Below are 22570 nucleotides of genomic sequence, written 5' to 3'. Positions count from 1 at the left end.
ATGGCATGTTTATACAAGAGCATGTTAGCCCAACACACCTAATAATTCAGAAAAATTATACCTATATGTTTTTCTTGATCTAATATTTTTTTGTAAAGATATACTAATGAAATCTCAGTTCATCAGTAAACCCCCAGTCTTTGCGATATATTAATATGCGGAAGACTTTAATTAATTTCTTAATTTGGTTAGAGTAGTGAGTTTTGCTCGTATAAAAAGTGGGTGTAAGCTGGAAAAAAAAATATGCATCTAGATTGAAAGAAATTTTTTCAGATATAAAATATCAAAAATATATACATTGAAAAAATTTTAGAGATTGAGGATATTATACCTATTATTTATAAAAATCTCAAGTGATGATGTGGAACCTAACGAGGTTAAGCCATTATCTTAGAAACTTTTGGAGTGGAGTGTGGGAGCCCGTGGCTTTCCTAGCAATAACAAAGGGTTTAGGAGCCCTCCACTAAAAAGTGGTCATCATGATTTTTTTTTATAGGTCATAAGAGCCCCCTACTAAATAGTGGTGATTGGATGATGCTGTTATTGTATTAGGGAGACTATGTCCATCCCTTGAAGAGCGGGGCTATTATCCTACGGAGATAGAGTTGTACAAATGACATTAGAAAGACCATATTTATCCTTTGAAGAGTGGTGCGTGTAGTACTTGAAAGACCACATCCATCTCTTGAAAAGTGGTGTATATAGCACTAAGAGACCACGTTCATTCCTTAAAGAATGGTGTGTATACTTGGAGAGTGGTGCATATAACACTAAGAGACCATATCCATCCTTTTTTTAGGAGAGTGCACATTCCTAGAATTAATGTCAATTACTTGGAAAGAATAAAAAATCATTTTGAATAAATCATTAACATTCAAAACTTATATTCTTATTAAGGATGATACATCCTAGGATGATCTGAGTGATATGTATAAGGGAGGTTCTTAAGAGGAACATGTCTTGGAGGTAACACTAAGATGTTCGATTTAACTACCTTGATTATTTCATTTGGAAGGCTATTCACGTTAGTTATCCTTATGAAAATAAAGAGGTTCATGTCATAGCAAACTAACCTCTTAAACTCGTAAATGATTTTTCATGAATTGTTTCACTTTCGATAAGTTTTTATCTGGTAAGGCATAAAGTTTTCTCCAAAAGGCATGTTCTTTTACTTCTCATTTCAAGGCTTTTAAGGCTACTGGCTCAAACAATTCTTTCATCCTAAGCATCTCCCCATTAAATCTTCTCAAATATGCTCGTGTAAACTCACCATTTTATTAAGCAACACTAAAAAGTTATGTGGAGTTTTCCTTGGCAAGTATGCTAGTGCTAAATCATTCCACTAGCTTGGCGCAGAGATCACTGAACCTTTCAATAGAGTTTGGTTCCAATTTGTTATATCAAGCATGCACAAATCATCTGAAGGTTGTTAGGGGTATCTTACATATCTAGTCACTCTCTTGGATGACCAATTCTAAGCTATTGGCATACTTTACACATGCTCTCTTGAATTGGTCAAGCCATCATAGTTGTCCAAACTCATTTTCATATAAATATAGTCGTTGTGAAGTCAAGCATTCCATATGCATTTAAACAAAAAGGAACCTCTCCACTAATGGTAGCCATAGAAATTCTCATGGATATGCTCATGAATAGACTATCTCCTAATTCTTTGTTTGTTGAGCTTTTAGAAGCCTAAGGAGCTTAGTGTAGAATAACGATTATGGTGGTTAGTGTTTGCCCCATGGTAACTAAAGAAAGTTTATTTAGAGTATTTATGGATGTCACAGCATTTGCTTTGCTTTGTGGTTATTGTCTGCCCGTGGTAACGAATTTGATTATAAAAAAAATTATCATCTCTATAAACTACAACAACAAAAAGTTTCCAAATAAAGGCCATTTTAAAATAAAAATAAAATATAAGGACTAAAATAAAATTTAAAATATATAAAAACTATTATGAAATTTTCTCTTACACTACAAAAAATCTTACAACTAAACAAATAAATGTAATGAATCATTACTTCATTACATATTTGATTTCAATATATCGTACTATTCATATTGGGGTTTGGTGTAATTACTTCAAGATAGTATTTGCAATAGAATAAGTATTAATACTTATTAGTCCGTGATCATTAAAAAAATAATTTCTTTACAAATTAAATAGTATTATTTTTCCTACCTAAAGGTAACAAGAATTATTTTTATTTAAGTTATACATAATTGTTCGTAACCATCATAACTATAGATTAATCAGCTAAAATATGAAAGTAAAGTATTATTTTTTATGGTTTATTAGTGAAATATATTTAATAGTTCATAATTTTTTTTGTTACAAAGTAAATAGTATTATTATAAACCACGTGGGTCATAATTATAAAATAATATGAATAATTAGCATAATTATGGGATAGCTAATTAAGTTATATAGTGGTAAGATAAATTATTACCATACAATAAATACAAATATTTAATAATTTATAATTTAAAAGAGTTATAAACTCCTTAAAATAATTAACCATAGATACGGTATATCCATGCACCCGGGGTTTATTTTTATCCGGATCCATGTTTCGTCATTTATTTAGTTTTCTTAAAAAATAAGAAAAAAAAAGTTAGATTGATATATTTTTGGTATTTTTAAATTATCTTGATATGCTGATATTAAAAAAAAATTAAAAATTAAAAAATATATATTATTTTAATATGTTTTGAAATAAAAATTATTTTAAAAAATAAACAACCGATATCATTTCAAAACACACTAAAAGTAACGGGGATCATATTCTGATTGGAATCTCAGATATATTTGGGTACAAAACAAAGAAGGATTTAATTGAAGGACTCCCCTCCTTTAAAATAGAGCAGGTTCCCGATTCCTAAATTCCCCGGCAGTTCATTTCATGCCCCTTCTGTAGAATCGGTATAATTGAAGGATTTATTTTTGCTTCCCTCGCTGCTGTCGTGTACAGAGTCAAGAAGTTAAATCCAAATTTGCAAGTTGCAAGGAGAAAATATTAATAAAACTTGTATCTTCCTCCGAGCGCATGCAAAACTGGGCTAAAAGTGCCAAAAACTATACAAAAGCCACCGCCCCCTTGTCCTTCACGGATTTGTTAAGGATTTTACTTTATAAATCAGCTATCACTTCTTGACAAAGCACAGTAGCCCATTTGTCACCAGTTGTAGCGGTCCGCGTTTGCCCTCCATTTGTACTGGCAGCTTTACAGTACATGAAGAAAGTAATTTTGTTTTTATTTTTAAAAATATTTAATATTTATTTAAAAATAAAAAAATAAAAATTATTTTAAAAAATAACTACAACCAAATTTTCAATCACCATGAAACTCTAAGCCAATGCAGAGCTAAAATTTGGTCCCATCCTTGGTGATAATGCATGCGTTGTGTCCTTTACTCCCCTTGGCTGCCCCTCCTCTCGTGGGCACTACCCTATAAATCGTTATGAATAAAGCAATCCTCGTCCTCCATGATCCAATTCCATTCCTCACAAATAATGTAATTGAGAGAGAGAGGGAATAAGGTATAATTGGGTGGGAGAGCGTGAATGAGAGACGGAAGATTTGCAATTGGCAGAGAAGGGGGTGGTTTCAGACGCACGCTAGCGTTGCGCCACCAAAACTTGCAAGAGGAGTGATGGTGCCACGCTGCGTGCGTCTAAAATCTTTAACCCCTTGATTTTCTTTTTTCTTTTTCATATAATTGACGCCACTTGAAGGAATTCAAACATCAAACCTGGACTGGAAGAAAAATGGTGAAGAGCTGAGATGTTAGGTTTTCCAAATTTGAATCTTGGTTTTGGAAATTGGAACATTATTGTTTGTTTTGATTTTCATTGTTCTAGTTCTCTGCTTTTCTATCTTCCTGTTTTTCTATTGTGTTAATTTGACCCTGCTAGTCTTCAGTTTCGATTGGCAGAGTGAAATGACAGGCCACATGACAAGGAAATGCAATTTCTGTAAATAACAGTGGAGCAGTGATCGTGCCTCCCAAGCAGGTGAGTTCATATGCTCTTACCTCGCACTTAACATGCTTGTTGCTGGAAATCTGAACCATAAGATTGACCTGTCCGAAATCTGAATCCACTAGTCTGGTTCGATTTGAGTTCTATACATGTGTTGAGTCACTTTAAAACTTGGTTATATTTTATTAACCTAAGTATTGATTAATCCGAGCCCTCTTTTGTGATGTAGAAATAGGATGTTGTGTGACAAGAAAAAACCATAATTTTTTATTTTTTATTGAATCAAGTTTAAATTTTACTAGATAATTTTACAAGCTTAGTTTTATAATAAATCAACTCAAAAAAATTCGTTAAGGTCTAGAAAACTTAATTTTCATTATTTTTTTGAAGTTTCTGGGTTTTTATATTAATTTTGAGTTTTATATTCTCTATTCTATTTGAATTAGAATTATAATGTTGGTTTTTATTTTATTTAGGAGTGGTAAACCTTTTAAATAAACAAAGTTGAAAAATCAATAATAAAGTATGGATTCAGTCAATTATATCTTTTTAGTTGTTGTTTTTTTATATTTTTTTCATCCGCGTGACTTTGATGTTGAAATTTAGCGTGTGAAGTACCCTTGACTATCATTTTATTATTGTTTTTTAAAGATATTTTTACGTTACATGACTAATTATATGTAAAGCAAAACAGTTTATTTCATCAGTTCAGTTAATTTAATTAGTAAGACAAAACAGTGTGACTGGCTCCATCTAGTGCAGTACAAATGGCTTGATCTAATATACTGCGAAATTTCTCTAATTATCTGAGCCGATGTCACATAATTGACTTCACTAATCCTGTTTTATGTTAAAGATAATGATTGTTTGTCATTATATTTTAAAAGTGTTTTTAAAAAATATATATTTTTTTAAATTAATATATTTTTATGTTTTTAAATTATTTTAATATGTTGATTATAACAATAATTTTTTAAAAAATAAAAAAAAATATTTATTTTTTTAAATAAAAAAATATTTTAAAAAACAATTAATACATTATTTCCTCGTAGTGCAGATATTAAGGACGGTAGCTGTTTGCTTCCTGTAGCAAGATATTAAGGTGCAGATCAAAACAGACCGAGTCTCGTGTTCTGCGAAGTGTGAGGTGTGAACTTTTCAAAGGCCTCGAATTAATGGACTCTTGTAAGAAACAGAACACTCAGAACTGAACCTGCTACTGCTTCAGCCGCCTATATAGAAGATGAAAACCGTTGCTTTCTCTCTTGCACTGGAAAACGCATTTTTATAGCCCTGCATTTAGTAAAATAAAATAAAATATTTATTTCGTGAATTGACATGTCAGCAACGAGTTACACTTTTAATTATCGTGATAATAAACTGTAACATCTTAAATCACGATATCAATTAAATATCGTGAGATAAGATTTGAATTGATATTGCAGTTTACAATAGTGACATATATTGAATTGAAAATTAATTGGTTGACTAGTTTATAATAATCAGTTAAATTAAAAAGTCAATTAATAATAAAAATAAAAAAAATATCAAAACTAGTCTCTAAATAAAAATTTTAAAATCTAAAGATTTGATACTTGTAGTAGTGATTTCATCCGTAAAAACATATAAAAACTTGAGTATGATTTAATGATTGGATTAAAAGTTATGGTATTTTTTAGCCATTATTTTAGTCTTGCGTGACTAGACTTTCTCTTGAATTTAAATATATCTTACATCTTAATAAATACTAAGCGATCCATGTTATTTATCTAAGATAAATCTTTATCTAATTATGACAGACTCACATTTTATTACCTAGAATTATTTGTTATAACAAGTCAGATGATATTATTGACACTAAAAAATAAGGGATAATTATTGCAAATAATAACTTTTAAAAATTTTAATTGGAGTATAAGTTAAAACATGATAAGGTGAAAAAGTGCTATATTATTATTTTTTAAAAAAATAATATTATTTTATCAAAACTTTTAATTATTGTGTTAATTTTAAAAAATCCAAGTTTTTCTTTCTATGCCTTAAAATCTTGTTTGGTATTATAGTACGAATTATTTTTTACTTGAAAATATATTAAAATAATATTTTTTTAACATTTATTTTGAAATTATCATATAAAATAATTTATATATATATGTGTGTTAAAATATTTTAGAGCCTGGACGCGCGCCGAACTTTCTTCAGTTATCAAAGTGGGCTTTTTTTATTCCAAAATTACTTTTTTTTTTCTTCTAATTTTGTTGCTTTTCGACAAGAATTTTTCATTGTCAAAATTAGGCTAAAATACGCAATGGTTGTTGACGGTGGTTATTGTTGTTCAAAAATCAGTACTTAATTATACAATGTAAACTTGTAATTAAAATAATATACAACTTGCATTTTAAGAATGCATTAAAACTTATAAGAAGATCAGACTAAAAATCTAGCATGTATATTAATTATATAATATGTTAGACTTAAACTAAAACAATACAATTACTTATTTCTTAAATCACTTAGAATATAATAAGTTGAATATAAAAAAAAAGCAAGCATAAGTTATTTTTCTTTTAGATTTTTTTATTATTTACTCGGTACAAACAAGTTGTATATAACCAACTTTACAAGATTCTAATAAAATTATCTTGTTTAAATACACTTTTAATTATGATCCATGAATTAAAAGAAATAATTCTCAAATATCTCTCTATAAAAACTGAATTTGAGCTATAAAATAAAAAATTAAAAAGGAAAATAAAGGTTATAAAATATAAATAAAACTAAGTTAAAACCAAGGTGAAGTAAAGTGTGAGAAATCTGTATAATTTTATCCATAACACTCCACTTTCAGCTCATTTTAGAGAGAATTTTAGATCTAAAACTAATATAAAATTAACTATAGTAATTATCATAATAAATTTCCTTCATTATCAACCTTGATTATTCATAATAAAACAATATTAAACAAGTTTTAACTTTAGATATGACATCTTTTTCTGTTGAAAAAATTGTCTAAGTTAATGAAGAAGAAGACTAACTCTAACACCCCACCCTACTAGTAAGGTATTGTCTATTTTGAGCCACGGGTCTCACGGATTTGTTTTTAGCAGACACGCATAACCTTAAAATATGTCTTAGTAGTTAAGGTGAGCATGCACATATAAGACACTCTCTAAGTCTTTACTCGTCAACGTGAGATATTATAATCCACCACCCTTAAAAAGTCTGACAACCCCATCGGCATCACTGGACATCTAGTGAGCTCGGCTCTGATGTTAAATTATAACACCTACCCCACTAGCAAGATATTGTCAACTTTGGGCCATGGCCCCTGTGGATTTGTTCTTGGCAGCCACATATTATCCTAAAACGCGTCTTACTAGTCAAAGTAAGTATGCTCATATAAAACTCTCCTCCAAGTCCTCATCTCGCTGATATGAGATATTACAGTCCACCCTCTTTAAAGAGCCCAACAACCTCGTTGGCACCACTAGATAGCTAGTGAGCTGGGCTCTAATACCAAATTATAACATTCCACCCCACTTGTAAGATATTGCTCGCTTTAGCCCACAAGCCTTACGAATTTGTTGCTCTAATGTAATACTCCATCTCACTAGTAAGATATTATCCGCTTTAGCTTACGGGTCTTATATATTTGTTCTTGGTAGTAACATGGCCCCAAAATATATCTTACTACTCAAAGTGAACATGTTCATATAAGGCTCTCATCTAAATCATCACCTGCCGATATAAGATATTACACTAATTGTCTAAACTTTTTATTATGGGTCGAGAAAAATAATTATTTTTATTATTTTACAGTAAACTCAAATTCAAACTTGGGCTCGGAACCTGACTCGAACAAGCGTGTAATTTGTTTGAAACATATTTTTCTTATAAAATTAATTATGGTAATTACCTAAATAAATCTCCTTTATTCTCGGCCTTAACTACCCCTTGTAATATAATATTAAGCTTAAATTTCTCAGCTCTAAATATGACATGTTTTTGTGCTGAAAAAATTGTTTGGTTTGATGAAGAAGAAAACTACTTGTTCAGACTCTTTCTTCAGGGACCAACAAAAAGTAATACTTTTGATTATTCCACAACAAATCCGGACTCAAGCTTAGAGCTCGAGTCACGCATGCATGTGGTGAAAATTCAAAGACTTCTTTGTTTATAGAATTAATTTTGGTAATTATCATTATAATTTCTCTTAATTATCAGTTTCAATTACTCACCATGAAACAATATTAGGCTGAAAAGTTTTGGATTTAAAATTATGTTTTTCATGCTAAAAATACTTGTCAAGGTTGATGAAAAAAAAAAAGACTAATTATTTAGACTTTTTATTCATGGGTTTACAAAGAATGATTCTTTAGATTATTTTAAAGCACACCCAAACTCTAGCCTGGAGCCTGAGCTGCACGCGCATATGACTTCAACTCAAAATTCATTTTGCCTAGATCCATTATTTTCTAAAAGATTTGGTGTTATTTTGGCTCAATTTTAACTCTTTATTTTTCCCTTCCATAAAACAAGAAAATATTATTTATTTTGCATATAAGATAAAGTTTTTGAATTTTTAAAAAATATGTTAATCAATTATTATTTGAGTTTATTTTTTTATTTATATATAATTTATTTTGATCATGATAATTTTTCTTCCTAAAATGTTTAATCAATTTTTGTTTATTCTGCATTCCCAAACGGGCTATATCATTTCTCTTAAAATCTAATGGCTAATCAATTCAAACTTTCAGGGAGATTTTCAAATCTCGTGGAATTACTCTGGTGGACTATTGAAATAATATCGAATTAGTTCTGCTGTGGTTTCTGATAGTACCTGTTGAATATCTGCGGTGGTTGGTGGGCTCGAGCTGCCCGCCCATCTACCGCATGATGTGCCCACCTACTTCCACAATTCTAAATGCAACAATAACCTGTGCACTCGCTAAGCATTGGTATTTTAAAATAAATAAATAAATTGTCAATAATCATTGCTTTTTCACTTTTAGCGATTCTTAGTTTATTTTGGGTATTTAAAGTATAATAGTAGTTATTTTTTAAAGTATTTTTTATTTATTTTTATTGATTTTAAATATTTAAATAAATTAAAATGATTTAATTCTATAATTAATGCTTTTTTGAAATAAATCTTAAATTTCATTTAATTTGAGTCAGTAAAAATACAATACATCTCTAATTCATATTTTCAAAGAAAAAGGACAGCGCATCAAAACTGACACCGGAGAAACAAGTCCCCGTCAGCAAGGATGTACAGAGAGAGAGAATCTGTCAGCAAGATTGTTTTTTGGAAAAATGAAGATATTTAATTGTGAGATCCTGTAACGAGAAACTATCTAGTACTTTACATTCTCTCAAACTAGTAACAGCAAACAATCACCATTAAGACTTCATCATCGCCTACCGTCCGATTCCTCACTACGACATCATGAGATGATCTCACAACACAAGAGTACCAGCTAACCAGGTTTCCAGTCATTATTCTATTCCAAATAGTAAAGTCATAGTTGTCTTTCGTGGAATCAATGAAAAACTAATATTATTAGTGCCCACCCTCTCAAATAAATAAAAATATCGGAAAAAAGTACGCGCGGAGTAATTATCATTAATAATAATATAATAAGAAAAAAAAAAAAAAGAGTAAGCGAAGAAGGCGGTGGAGGTGGCTGTTTTGATCGCCATTCCCTCATCTCATCTCCCCTACCAGATCATCAGATCCTGCTCTGCCTGTGAGAAAAAAAATATTTATTTATTTCTTTGATCATCGCCTTAAACAAGGTGCTCTCACGGCTTCTGCTTTTTTATTTTTTCTTTTACAGTTCTGATTTTATTTATTTATTTGAACTTTTCCTAAACTCTAGGTTTTTAATCTTTTCGTTTTGTTTGGGGATGCAGTTTTTGAGATAGAGAAAGAGAGAATATGTTTGGAATTGTAAGGCAAAAGATTAGTGCCGGAGGTTCTCCGCTCCTGGTATTATTATTATTATTATTATTAATATTTGATGTGTTTGTATTTTTACTTTATTTTTTGATTCATTTAATTTGTAGCTTTTACATTTGCTATTTTGTTCTTTGTAATTTTTTTTTGTTTGTGTGTAGGCTTTTGGGCAGAGGATTCGCCCTGCGGTATCGGCATGGAGAGGTTATTCATCTGCAGCAAAAGAAGTAAATGCAAAGCCATTTTCTTTTCCATTGTAAATTTATCGGTTGTGTTATATATCAGGAGAATTTACTTTTTTTGCTACTATAATTGGTAAAATTATTTTTTAATTGATTGTTTGTAAATCTCTTGTTCAGCTTTTCGTAATTGCCAGTCTTGTATTGGGTTTTCAATCCCCCCGTTTTTTTTGTTGGGGTTGTGGAGTTACATTTTTAAATGCTGTTGTTATCTCTTAGCCAAGGTATGCTTAGTTTTCCTGGAGAAGATAAAACTGAGATTTTGCACTTGGTGAATCTATAATTGTGTGCAGATAACAGTTAGAGAAGCGCTAAACACTGCGCTCGATGAGGAAATGTCAGCTGATCCTAAGGTCTTTTTGATGGGTGAAGAGGTGAGAATAGACTCCAATGTTTTAATGGAGTTCTTTTTTTGATGTTCTCTTCTTATGTGTCTTGTGTTTATGTGAAGTGCAGGTTGGGGAATATCAGGGTGCATATAAGGTCAGACTTTCTTGCCAATGATATAAATTTGAGGTTTTCCATATTTGTTGCTATCCCTCTTTCATTATTATTATTTTTTTCTGTTGACGAGTCTGATGGTCCATTTACCTTGAATTTTTCATTTTCTGTAGATATCCAAGGGGCTTTTAGACAAGTATGGTCCCGAGAGAGTCCTTGATACACCAATCACAGAGGTTGGTTTTATCGCTGGACTTTATGATGTGGAATTTGATGTTTTGCTTCTATTCTTTGGTGATGGTTGTTCCCTGACCACCATCTGCTTTTCTTACATGTCTAACAGGCTGGTTTTACTGGCATTGGAGTTGGTGCTGCTTACCATGGTCTCAAGCCAGTTATTGAGTTTATGACATTCAACTTCTCTATGCAGGTTTGTAGGTTGCCTATGGTTTATAAATACCTTGTGCAAAGAGATTCTCTGATTCAATAGTGACAAATAAATGTTTGGGGTGCCAGATAGTGCATTGATTGAACATGTGTTTTAGAGTGATGTTGATGGAGTATATTTCTTTGACATTTCAGATCTCTTATGCCAAAATTATATTTGTTTGGGATTTCAGATGGGTTTTGCTGAAATTGTTACTAGTTGCTCTTCAATTTTGGCTTTTGATGCAGGCAATTGACCACATCATTAATTCGGCTGCAAAATCAAATTATATGTCTTCAGGGCAGATATCAGTGCCCATTGTTTTCAGAGGGCCTAATGGTGCTGCTGCTGGAGTTGGTGCTCAACACTCTCATGTATGGTGGTTGTGCTATCTTATCTATCTGTCATTTTGCAAGCTCCCCCTCCCTCTTTTGTGTCTCTGTGAATGATGACCTTGTAGTTTGATACTAGAGTATATGGCTTGATGGCATAAATCATTTTTGTCATGTGGTCATTGGTTGCTGCTCCAAAGTCTAGTGTATTCTGAAAAGAAGCTGCTTGCTTCTTTTTTTCCATCTTATTGTTTGGGTTTTATAATTGATCATATTAAATCTTGGAGAGGACAGCAACATTGTTCTTTTGTTTTAGGAGAATCTTGGTTCAAACACAATTATTGATTACAACTGATTCCCAGTATTTGATAGTGGAAAGAGGGAAACATTATTGTTGAAGATGTTGTTTAGCAAGTTCTGTGTATATGCGTGTGTAATTGCCAAATTGTTCAGAGTAGTGATTGTAACTCAGTTTATTGAGGGCTAAATGCTCGATGACACTCCTTTCAGTGCTATGCTTCGTGGTATGCCTCCTGCCCTGGGTTGAAAGTGCTGGCTCCTTACTCATCTGAAGATGCCCGTGGTTTGTTAAAGGCTGCCATAAGGGACCCTGATCCCGTTGTTTTCCTTGAAAATGAGTTGTTGTAAGTATCTTGATAAGTGGTGATTATTACATTTTCCTAGGTTGATGTCCATAGTTGATTGATCTTTTGTTATTCAGATATGGTGAGACATTCCCTGTTTCTGCTGAAGTACTCGACTCCAGTTTTTGCGTTCCAATTGGGAAAGCCAAGGTACCCCTCTCTGAAGTCTTAAAGATTATTCCTCTCAATGTTTCTGCAGTTAGCTGCTATTCAGTTGTGCTCTTTAATTATTTATTTCTGCATTTACATTTTCCCTTCAAATTGTTTACTTTCAACAGATTGAGAGAGAAGGGAAGGATGTGACCATTACAGCCTTTTCAAAAATGGTTGGCTATGCTCTCAAGGTTTGTTCTGCGCTTCAAATGTTCTCCTGTCATTGATTTAATAATTTTTTACCATCACCTATCAGGAGGGAAAAGATGGTGGCTATTATAGTGGTCTTGCTTCTTTTAATGATGTGGCATTGCATTAATATTCAGGCCCCCATAACTGATGTAGTTGAATTTGGGTGGAGGTTGTGGATGCTACTTTTACTTTAATGTTGTGATGTGACATTGTATTGTTATTTTGTTGAGACTTGAGCCCCTCTTTTGGGACACATCCTGTATTTATTTTGTAGTGCAGAATGGGATGTGTTTAACGTTTTGATATGAAGCCATTTGTTTGGAGAATTCCCTGTGCCAAGTTTTTATATATAACACATGCCATGGACAAAACATTTCCCCTTCCATTTGAAATCACAAGGTTGTTTGTTTCACAGGCTGCCGAGATACTTGCAAAGGAAGGAATCAGCGCTGAGGTAAACCGTTGCTAGAAGGACCGTAAAGCCCATACAGCTTATAGCACTTTCAGGTCCGATGACAAAAATAACTGATCTTGTTAATGCAGGTGATTAACTTGCGCTCAATTAGGCCGCTAGATAGAGACACAATCAATGCTTCAGTCAGGAAAACTAACAGACTGGTGACAGTTGAAGAAGGGTTTCCTCAGCATGGTGTTGGTGCTGAAATCTGGTTCGTATTCTTTCCACTAAATATTTAATATCTCCTGCAAAATTATTCTGGCTCCACATGTATTTACACAATATGCTATTTCGTGGGCAGTGCATCTGTTGTTGAAGAGAGCTTTGGTTATCTTGATGCCCCGGTTGAGAGAATTGCTGGAGCTGATGTTCCCATGCCTTATGCAGCTAATTTAGAGAGATTGGCTGTTCCACAGGTCTGCTGTTTCATTTCTTTCCTTTTTGGTTTTTATATATCAATTCTTCTAGTTTGATCATTTTCTGGCGCGTGCCATAGATGTGCTTACTACCTTAGATGTTTAAATCCTTAGCTGTTTCCACTGGACTTCCAAAACCTATTGGTTAGTTAGAATCCCTTCAACATTTAATAAAATTGTATCCATATAAACAATCTGTGAATTAAATCAGATAGATGTCTTTGCTACTTTCCTCTCGACATAAATTCCCCCACTATGAATCCTTTTCCGCCAAGTACCGTTTTCCACAGTAGCAGCAAAATCCATAGAGGAATTCCAAATGAACCCCTTTCTCTCTGGCTTCACACTATAGTCATGTCTGTGGTGATTATTTCGAAGCTTGTCCACTAAATGTGGCCTTTTGTTTCGTTCTCTTTATAGCTAAAGCTTTTATATGGCCTTTTGTTTTGTTCTCTTTATAGCTAAAGCTTTTATATGTTGACTTATTTGCATGATGGGAATTTCAAGCACGCTGCATTTTTGGGTGTTTTTTATCTTTTGGTTCATGCCATGTGCAGGTTGAAGATATTGTTCGTGCAGCAAAGAGAGCTTGCTACAGATCTGTGCCAATGGCTGCAGCTGCTTGATGATACTCATTAAAGTCTAGAAACCCTCTTAAATTCAGGTCAGTTTACTGCTGGCTTTTTGTCCATCATTGGTTAGTTTGTTTGGTAATATTTTTCACAAAATCTTCACTTTTATTTTGTTATTCTTGTAATGACAAACAATGATGCTTTCAGGAATCTGAGAGATGTACATTTTTCCCCTTCTGGTTACTGCTGGGAAGGAACAGCTCATTGAATAACATGGAGCGTGCATCAACGGGAATTTTTGTCTATGTTTTGTCAAATTTGGTACCTGATATGAACCCGTTTCACACGTGAGCCAATAAATATGTTTACTTGTGGATTTTTAGAGCGCATTCTCCTTTGAATGGTCCGTGATGTTTCCAAGTTTATCTTCATATGATCAATTTGATTCCCTTTTATTCATAAATTGATGTATTACATGCTCTTCATGACATCAGCTTGAACTTTAGAGGCCCTAGTTAAATTAATTAACGTGTTCTGGGTGTTACTCGAGTATATTATGTGAATTGCACGCATTAGAGAAGTTCCATCTGCTTTTCTGTTTAAGATTGCTAGAAATACAAAGGTCATTGAGATTAACGCGTTCTCTTCTGGCTTTTCTTGACACAAAGGCACAGTTATTAACCAGTCACAGCCTGCACTCAACCTATGTGTTCCAAGATATTTCATTGTTTGGAGCTTAACTCCCTCCGAAGTTATTCCTATCTCTAGATATCAATCCATTTTGCCGCTCCATTTATGTACTCGAGAATCTTGTGATGAACTGGATAGTACATGGGGTTTATCAGGAAATGACCAAAATCCAAGTTATCTAATCAAGTTGGCAATGTTTAGCTGTTCTCCTTTATTCCTTCCTATCTGCTGTCCTCTTGTCTTCCGTCTGGATTTGGTTATTTAAAGATTCGGGTGGATTTAGTGGAGCGCTTAGGTGGCCTGGATTCGTCTTGTCAGGTTCCCCACTGAATAGGATGTTATTACGGTAATGTCCAGCACCCTTCCTGGTATAAACGCTCAATTTAGTCATATTTCTTGTAACTTCGTAAATAAAATATAGATAATCTTGTTTAGTATTAGATTTTTAAATGTTCAAAATGTTCGACTCTGGTTTAGCTGCACGAAAGAAAAAACAGGGTTCATTGTTTGCTCGACTTGTAAGTTTTTAGCATGGAAATGGTCCAACAAGGTGTCAAAAACAAATATAGTGCACTTGTTTGGTTTTGGATGAACGTTGCTCTTGTTTTTTCTATGCAACCTGCTTTTTATTTGAATTTAAGATATTTTTTATTATTTTAATGTATTAATCTTTTTTAAAAAAAGTTAATTTATTTTTAATTAAAAAATGTTTTTACAAATCACACTGTCGTTCATTACCAATCAAGCACTTGTCCAGGCAAACACAACCACACCCTGGATAAATCTTTTGAAAGCATCTGTCTCGCGCATCATCTCCCTCGGACCTGTAAAGCACAAATCAAAGGCTATGCGCGTTGTATGAAACGCTGGCAACTAGACCAATTTTGAAAGTAATTTAATGGTTATTTTTTAAAATATTTTTTATTTAAAAATATATTAAAATAATATTTTTTAAAAATTATTTTTAATATTAATATATCAAAATAATTTAAAAATATCAAAAAAATATTAATTTGAAGTAAAGAAAAAAATTAAAAAATTTTAATTTTTTTTAAAATTTTTAATTAAAATACATCAGAATAATATATTTTTTTTAAAAAATTATTTTTAATAACAACATATCAAAATAATTTAAAAACATAAAAAATATTAATTTTAAACAAAAATAATAATTTTTTCAAAAACATGAATTATCTACCCCAATAATAAATAATTCTTGTCAGTTTGAAAGTCACCAAACATCTAACAGTGATCAACAGTGTTATAAGCAAACTGTGGTATGTCTCATTTCGGCATACCATTTTTAAAAGCTTTTGCCATAAACCATAGCATTGATGGACAGCAACAGACCATAAATGCCGTGATCTTGATAGAATGATCATCAGAAGCAGTCCGGACGCAATAAACCAATGCATCTGAGACCATCAAATGAGCTGAGGTTCTGGTATCAGAGGAAGAAAAGAAGTTTTCCTCAAACCAGATCGCCGGCAAGGGACTCTGGTGAGGTTTTTCAACAATGAGATCCATGAACTCTGAAAGTAGCTCCAACAGAGGACTACAAACTTGGGTTATAACCCTCAGGTCCAAAAATGGTCTTTTGAAATGCAAGGTTACATGAGACCACATCAACTTGCCTGGAAAAATGAAAATCAAATAATTTGTAATAAGTAGATGATCTAGCATTACTCAAGAACGCAATACGAAATTATCTAAGTGCAGGTGCGATTGCCTGATTAAAAGTTAATTTCCAAATAAGTGCATTTTCGATTCCGTTCCGGTCAGTAGAGTTCTGATACCTTTTCTTTCAGGAAAGAGCTCCTTGGGCTGAAGTCAACGAGCTCTTAGTATCAGGTGGTTAGAGTTAGTGTTAAGAGATAGGAACGAACGAAGTTAGTGCTATGAGAAGATGATGGAAATGCAGCAGGTGATGCAGATTACAGCCAAGTCTATAGCTACTATGGGGATAGCATCGGACGGTTGATTTTCATGGATTAAGAGAGAAAGCCAAGTATCCATTTAGAGTGTGTTTGACAGTGTGGTAGCGGTTGCTTTTCAAATAGCTTTTCGTGCCGAAATACATGCCAATAATGTTTTTTTTTATTTTTTAAAAATCATTTTTGACATCAGCACATCAAAACGATCCAAAAAGTACAAACCACACTTATTTTTAACAAAAAAAAAATTCAAAATTTTACAAAACATAGATAAAAACGCAGCCCCAAACGGGCTCTTAGTAGGTGTTATTGATAAGAGTTTATGATCAAAAAGTTTATTTTTATGTGGTCTCATACTCAAGCTATGTGATTATTATTATTAATGACTACTTGAGATTTATCTAATTATTAATTTTAAGATCTATAAAAATTAATTGATACATACATAAGCTGATATACATACTCCAGGTTATTAAAAAAAAAAAAAAACACACATAGAGAAAGCCAAGTCGAACTTGATAAAGGAGCCAAGGTTTACTGGGTCATAGGCTAACGTGGTTACATGGCTGCTTTCTTAACATCATCACCAACAGGAAGGATTTTCAAGACTGCCCTTTTGGCCATGAACGTGTTAGGAGGAGTGTTGGTTTATGGAGATGAGTTTGGTGGTGTCAGGGTAGTGTCCACTGTGCTATGTGGGTGGGTTTTTTGTTGGGGAAAAAATAAATAAATTACGCTTGCTCAACACTAGTAAAAAATCTATTTAATTGCTTTAAATGCTACAAGGATTAATTAATTTGTTTTGATAAATTATAAATAACTCTAATTATTATTATTATTATTATTTTGTCGAAAGTGGCCTCAGGTTCTAACAACTAGACAAGATCAATAAATTATGAATTGAAAATTGGATGCGTTTGTTTAATAAAAAAAACTAGTGAATCATATGTTTCAATAAATATTAATTTTTTTTATTAAAACTAATAAAAAAAAACTGAAAAGTAAAATGATAGATGCAAGTTAAGATATCTCACTTCATATCATGAGGAGCTTTTTAAAATTCTTTTTATTTAATCACATATAATAATTTCTTTTTTATGAATAGTGATAACTTAAATTCCATTAAAACAAGATAATTTCTCATTTTCTTATCAGTTCTTTTCACTAAAAAAAATATAATGTTTTCTATGTTTTTTATTTAATAAAAATCAAAAGCAACATGGACAAGTATATTTATAAAAAATAACTATTTGCAATGAAGATAAGAATGAAATCTCTCTAATTAAAACTCTTTTATTTTATTAATTCACTCTATTTTTTTGACATTTTTTTTCCATTATATATGTTTTAAGACAACATCGTGTCACAATCATCAAAGCAAATTTTAATTCAAAAAATTAATATTATTATAAGTTCGACACAAATTTATTAAAAAGTTTAATAACAATACAATGTCTACAAGTTGTTGCGATGAGCTTTTTTGAATTGTTGCCTTGGCTCATGTTTAAAATTAAACTGAGTTGGAGTTGACTTGATATAACTCAGTCAATCTAACTATTCAAAATAAAAATTGTTTAAAAACAATTTGATTTTATAAAAACATTCAAGACAACATTGTTTTAACTCTTTTTCTACCTATACTACGATGATGATATTTTGAATTAACTCAGGTTTATCCATCAAATATATGACTTAAGTTATAGATCTAGTTGGGTTTAATAACTTTATGTTTTGGAAATTTCTTTACATTTAATCATACAATAATAAAAATCAACATATATATGAAAACAACCAAATAAAATTTTTTTAAATACAAAAGCATTACAAATAGCAATAATTTTTTTTGTTAATGTTATAAAAACCAATGCTACAATTGTACTTGAAAACAAAATAAAACTTGAATGATATTTAATAAAATGATATCCAAAAATAAAATTTTAATTAACTTATTTAAATGAATTATAATTAAGATTGAAGGAAAAAATAAAAAAGTTTAAAAATGCCAGGAATTTAGGCTTAGATAGGACAACATATCTAGCCCATAAACCTATATGCCTAGCCTTGTTTTATCTGATTTTTATAAAATGCTTAGTCCAATCATTTTTTTTTATATATAAAAAAATAGATGACATATTATTTACTTACCTAGATTACATTCACCATAACGATATCTGGAAAATTATGTTGTGGATTCTTGGACTTTAAGAATTATTTTTCAATTTGTTTTCACATAAAATACCTTACAAACACCATTAGAACTTTAATAAATTAATTTATCAACTTAAAATACATTTAAATCAATTCAAAAACATAAAATTAAACAAATAATTCTCTCTCAATCCTTTTTTTTTTTGGGTAAAATAGAAACTCAAAAACATCTCAATGACTCTACTTTTCTAGATAAACACATTGCCACAAATTTCGTTTTTTTTTTTATAATGAAATCTTACCAACCGATAACTTTTAATTTCCTTCACCATTTTTTAACATCTCTCTCTCCTTAAACTTAGACACATAAATGTTTATAAAATAAAATTTTGAATTAAAAGTAAAAGTTTTTAAACTAAAGGGATAACAAGAAAATGAAAAGTCAATAGGCCAAAATCTTTGAACAGGTGCTCAATGACCAGTTAAAAAAAAATTGTGAATAGTTACCTCACTTTCAATTTTGTTTTTATTTTTAATTTTTTGCAAGCAATGAAAACATTTTTTTTATTTTTAAAATTAAGTATCAATCCAATTTGAAATTTTTTTTGATACCATGATGACCACATAAAAAATAAATATAAACAAATTATCAAGCATGATTCTCCTTTCAATGCAATGTAGAATAATGATTTTTTTTTAAAAAAAAAACTTTAATGATTGGGGTAGAAAAAAAATCAAAGGACTAAAAAAAAATAACAGAAAATACTATTATTTCTCCTTACTTGCTATGGAGCATGTAGAAACTCCACACCATTTAGGTTTTTTTTAATAATACATGTACATTTTTAAAAAAATTATTGAGGCTTGAAGCATTTTTAAGAGAATACTAATATATATTAATTAAACATTAAAAAATACTGTACGAAGAAAATAAGAAAATACACATGGATCATTAGATTAGTGAAACCTACGTACAAGCAGGTCCAAGTTTATTTATTTTTGACAAAGATAGGTATTTCATTAAATTAAAATTGGAGAAGACTTCGACATCTAGATATGAAGTCAACCATAATACAATACAATTCTGTATAGAAAATGAAACGGGTTAACATGTTATTATAAGGACGTCCACAGAAAAAATACAACGTGAATTTTGCAAAGAAAACTGAAGATCTAAAATTCAAATATATAAAAAATCAAAATCATCTTACAAATGGACGAACAATTAACATTTTTTTTTTTTAATCAGTATCAATCTATCAGTAGCTATACTACCTGATCTTCCACTTGATACGCCTTTTTAGTCAAAGGATCAAAAATTAAAATATTAGCAATCTACATAAACTTTCATTACATTCCAAATTAATACCCATAAAAAGTAAAGATGACACAGGAAAAACAAATAACAGGTAAGATCAAGACCAAGCCTTAAACTAAAGAAAATATCGGATAAGCTAGAAAAATATGATATAAAAAAATATTAGATCTAGAAGAAAGAATACTAAATCTAGGATTATTGAATGAAAAATAAAGAAGAAGAAGCCTTGCTGTCGAAAACTACACCAGGACAACACATGATAAAACCCTAAAAGAAACTCAGATCATAGAGAAAATGAGAGTAGGTCCCAATTTAAGATTATAATATATTAGTTTATATTTATTTTTAAAAAATTTTCTTGATGTTTATCACTGCTCGAGAAGAAAATATAAAAACTTTAAACATGATTTAATGAATTCTTTCATAGCGATTGTCATTATTGCTAAGGCTATGTTTGTTTTCCGGAAAGTAGTTTCCGGAAAACCATTTTCCAAACTTTCCAGTGTTTGTTTGTCATTAGAAAAGTTGGTCAACGGAAAACACTTTTCGGTCAACGAAAAACACTTTCTAATCAACAAAAAATACATTCCGGTCAACGGAAAACACTTTCCAGTCAATTTCAGTCAAAGAAAAATTTGACTTGGTTTTCAGGAAAATGTTTTCCCTTTAGCTGTGTTTGTTTTTCGAAAAGTGGTTTCCGGGAAATCACTTTCCAAACTTTCTTGTGTTTGTTTGCCAGTAGAAAAGTTGGTCAATGGAAAACACTTTCCAGTAAAAGAAAAATTTGACTTGATTTTCAGGAAAGTGTTTTCCTGAAAAATTTAGGGGGAAAACACTTTCCGGAAGTTGTGAAAAATTTAGAAATGTCATTATTTGCTGATTATATTAAATTTAATCCTCAAACTTTTGATTGGTATATATATTTTGTTTTGAATATTTATTTTTTAATTTCATCTCTTAAAATTTTATTTTTATATTAACTTTGGTCCTTATTTTTATAATTGCTATTTGCTTTTTCCTTATCATATTTTTATTAAAAAAATTTATCTATCAAATTTGATTCTCATTCTTTTGATTGTTACTTATTTTATTTGAAATAATTTATAAAATATTGATTATTATTATTTTAATTTCTTCATCTTTCATTTTTTTTTAAAATTTTTTAGATTTGATCTCTATTATTTTAATTATTATTTATTTTATTTGAGATAATTTATGAAATTATATATTTTTTTTCAATTTCATTCTCATTCAACTTTTTAATTTGTAAGATTTATTCTTCATTATTTTAATAAGCTATGTATGAATATAGGATATAATAAAAAAAATTCATCATTATAAATACTTTTTAGATTTTTTTTTTATTGTAAGTGATTAAATATTTTATATATATTAGATAAATTTGAAAAAAAATTAATTTATTAATAAATTATTTTCCAGTTCATTTTTCATAACACAACCAAACACTGGAAAGTGTTTTCCAGTTCATTTTCCATAACACTGTCAAATATCGGAAAATACTTTTCCGGAATTCACTTTTTCCGGAATTCACTTTCCCAAAGGAAACCACTTTCCTGCAAACAAACAGAGCTTAATATATATTTAATGACAATAGATCTAATGGCATTTAATTGGAGCACATGCTACTAAGTTTTGTTGGGATTTCCATAAAAGCTCTTACATCCTCCGTTGCTAAATATATATCATGAACAATTAAAATGACACAATCTGCTCTATAATTTTCATGAATAACTAAAATGACACAATCTCCTTAAAGTATAATTAAATCTGCTTATCTACATTTTAAATTTATATTTTAGCTCATAATTTTCAGATCTAGAAACTATATATAATGGGATAAATGGCTCAATTTGTATCTATATAATAAGGACATAATATAAAATTTTATGTAGATTCCTTAAGAAATAAGAAAAACCAGCCATCATTTTTTTCTTAAATAAAATTATTTTCTTATGTTGCTCAAGGGGATTTTTGAAATGTAATATATAATTTTATGAAATGACAGTACAATTTCGGGTCATCAAGCATATTGGATTTTTATCTTTTCACATCATCAATCTCCTAGTAGAGTAAACGTCAGTCCAATAACACATACCTGCGAGGCTGGGACTGCTTTTGACTCGTCATAACAAGTATCACGGGAGTCGCCGACACGGCAGATTAATCGTTCGAATCTAGAGTGGAAGGTCATGGAGGTTGCGAGGAGGTTCCATAACTTAGACACCAAGGAAGGCGATTTTGTTGACCATAGAAAGTCTACGTCTCTTGGCTTTAATCATTATTATAATAAAGATTTATAGAAATATAGATGCAAATAATTGGAAACAGTAGTGGGGAAGTTTCAAACAAATAAAAAAAGCAAGTCCACAACACATTATTGTCCCCTCCAGCATCTCAACAACAATTCCCAGGCTTCCCCGTCTGTAGAATTGTTTGATTGGGAAAATAAAAAAATGGGAAAATGAGAGATTAAATAACCACTTTCCCTCCTCTGTGGTCAATATTTTTGTACTCGAACGCGGGACGTGATGCATTAAAATTTAAGTTTTCTGGGCTTTGACGTTAATCCTACATCAAACCGTGTGGATTGTTTGTTTATGCGGGGGTTATTTGTACCAACAAATGCGTAATAGATAATT

At 30.8% G+C, this 22570-nt stretch overlaps 1 protein-coding gene and 1 long non-coding RNA gene across 3 annotated transcripts; both read left to right on the top strand.

Moving 5' to 3' along the window:
- The first annotated feature begins 3374 nt into the window (after positions 1 to 3374).
- On the top strand, positions 3375 to 5318 carry LOC118054458 (uncharacterized). Its single transcript, XR_004688521.2, has 2 exons — positions 3375 to 4018; positions 5043 to 5318. It is a non-coding gene; the product is annotated as an uncharacterized lncRNA (long non-coding RNA).
- A 4253-nt stretch (positions 5319 to 9571) lies between these two features.
- Positions 9572 to 14372, top strand: LOC118054457 (pyruvate dehydrogenase E1 component subunit beta, mitochondrial). Of its 2 annotated transcripts, none has more exons than XM_035066055.2 (16): positions 9572 to 9738; positions 9905 to 9980; positions 10109 to 10174; positions 10480 to 10560; positions 10643 to 10669; positions 10801 to 10863; positions 10971 to 11057; positions 11303 to 11428; positions 11897 to 12030; positions 12108 to 12180; positions 12309 to 12374; positions 12791 to 12829; positions 12919 to 13043; positions 13134 to 13248; positions 13806 to 13912; positions 14028 to 14372. In XM_035066055.2, exons 2-15 carry the CDS (start codon positions 9930 to 9932, stop codon positions 13872 to 13874), a joined length of 1122 nt encoding a protein of 373 aa, XP_034921946.1. In that variant the 5' UTR covers positions 9572 to 9738; positions 9905 to 9929; the 3' UTR covers positions 13875 to 13912; positions 14028 to 14372. The 2 variants fall into 2 exon arrangements, with proteins under 2 accessions (XP_034921946.1, XP_034921945.1); XM_035066054.2 differs by having other exon boundaries at positions 9572 to 9787.
- Positions 14373 to 22570: the final 8198 nt, after the last annotated feature.

The sequence above is a fragment of the Populus alba genome, chromosome 3, assembly GCF_005239225.2.
Source record: "Populus alba chromosome 3, ASM523922v2, whole genome shotgun sequence".
NCBI classification, from domain to species: domain Eukaryota; kingdom Viridiplantae; phylum Streptophyta; class Magnoliopsida; order Malpighiales; family Salicaceae; genus Populus; species Populus alba.
Note: the sequence above shows the minus strand (reverse complement) of the source record. Positions and strands in the feature narration are given on the sequence as shown.

Excerpts from the sequence above, each read along its gene's own strand:
- LOC118054457 (XM_035066055.2), top strand. The coding sequence starts at position 9,930 with ATGTTTGGAATTGTAAGGCAAAAGATTAGTGCCGGAGGTTCTCCGCTC. Across the intron at positions 11,058-11,302 it reads CATTCAACTTCTCTATGCAG|GCAATTGACCACATCATTAA; the intron begins GTTTGTAGGTTG and ends CTTTTGATGCAG. Across the intron at positions 12,375-12,790 it reads TGGTTGGCTATGCTCTCAAG|GCTGCCGAGATACTTGCAAA; the intron begins GTTTGTTCTGCG and ends TTTGTTTCACAG.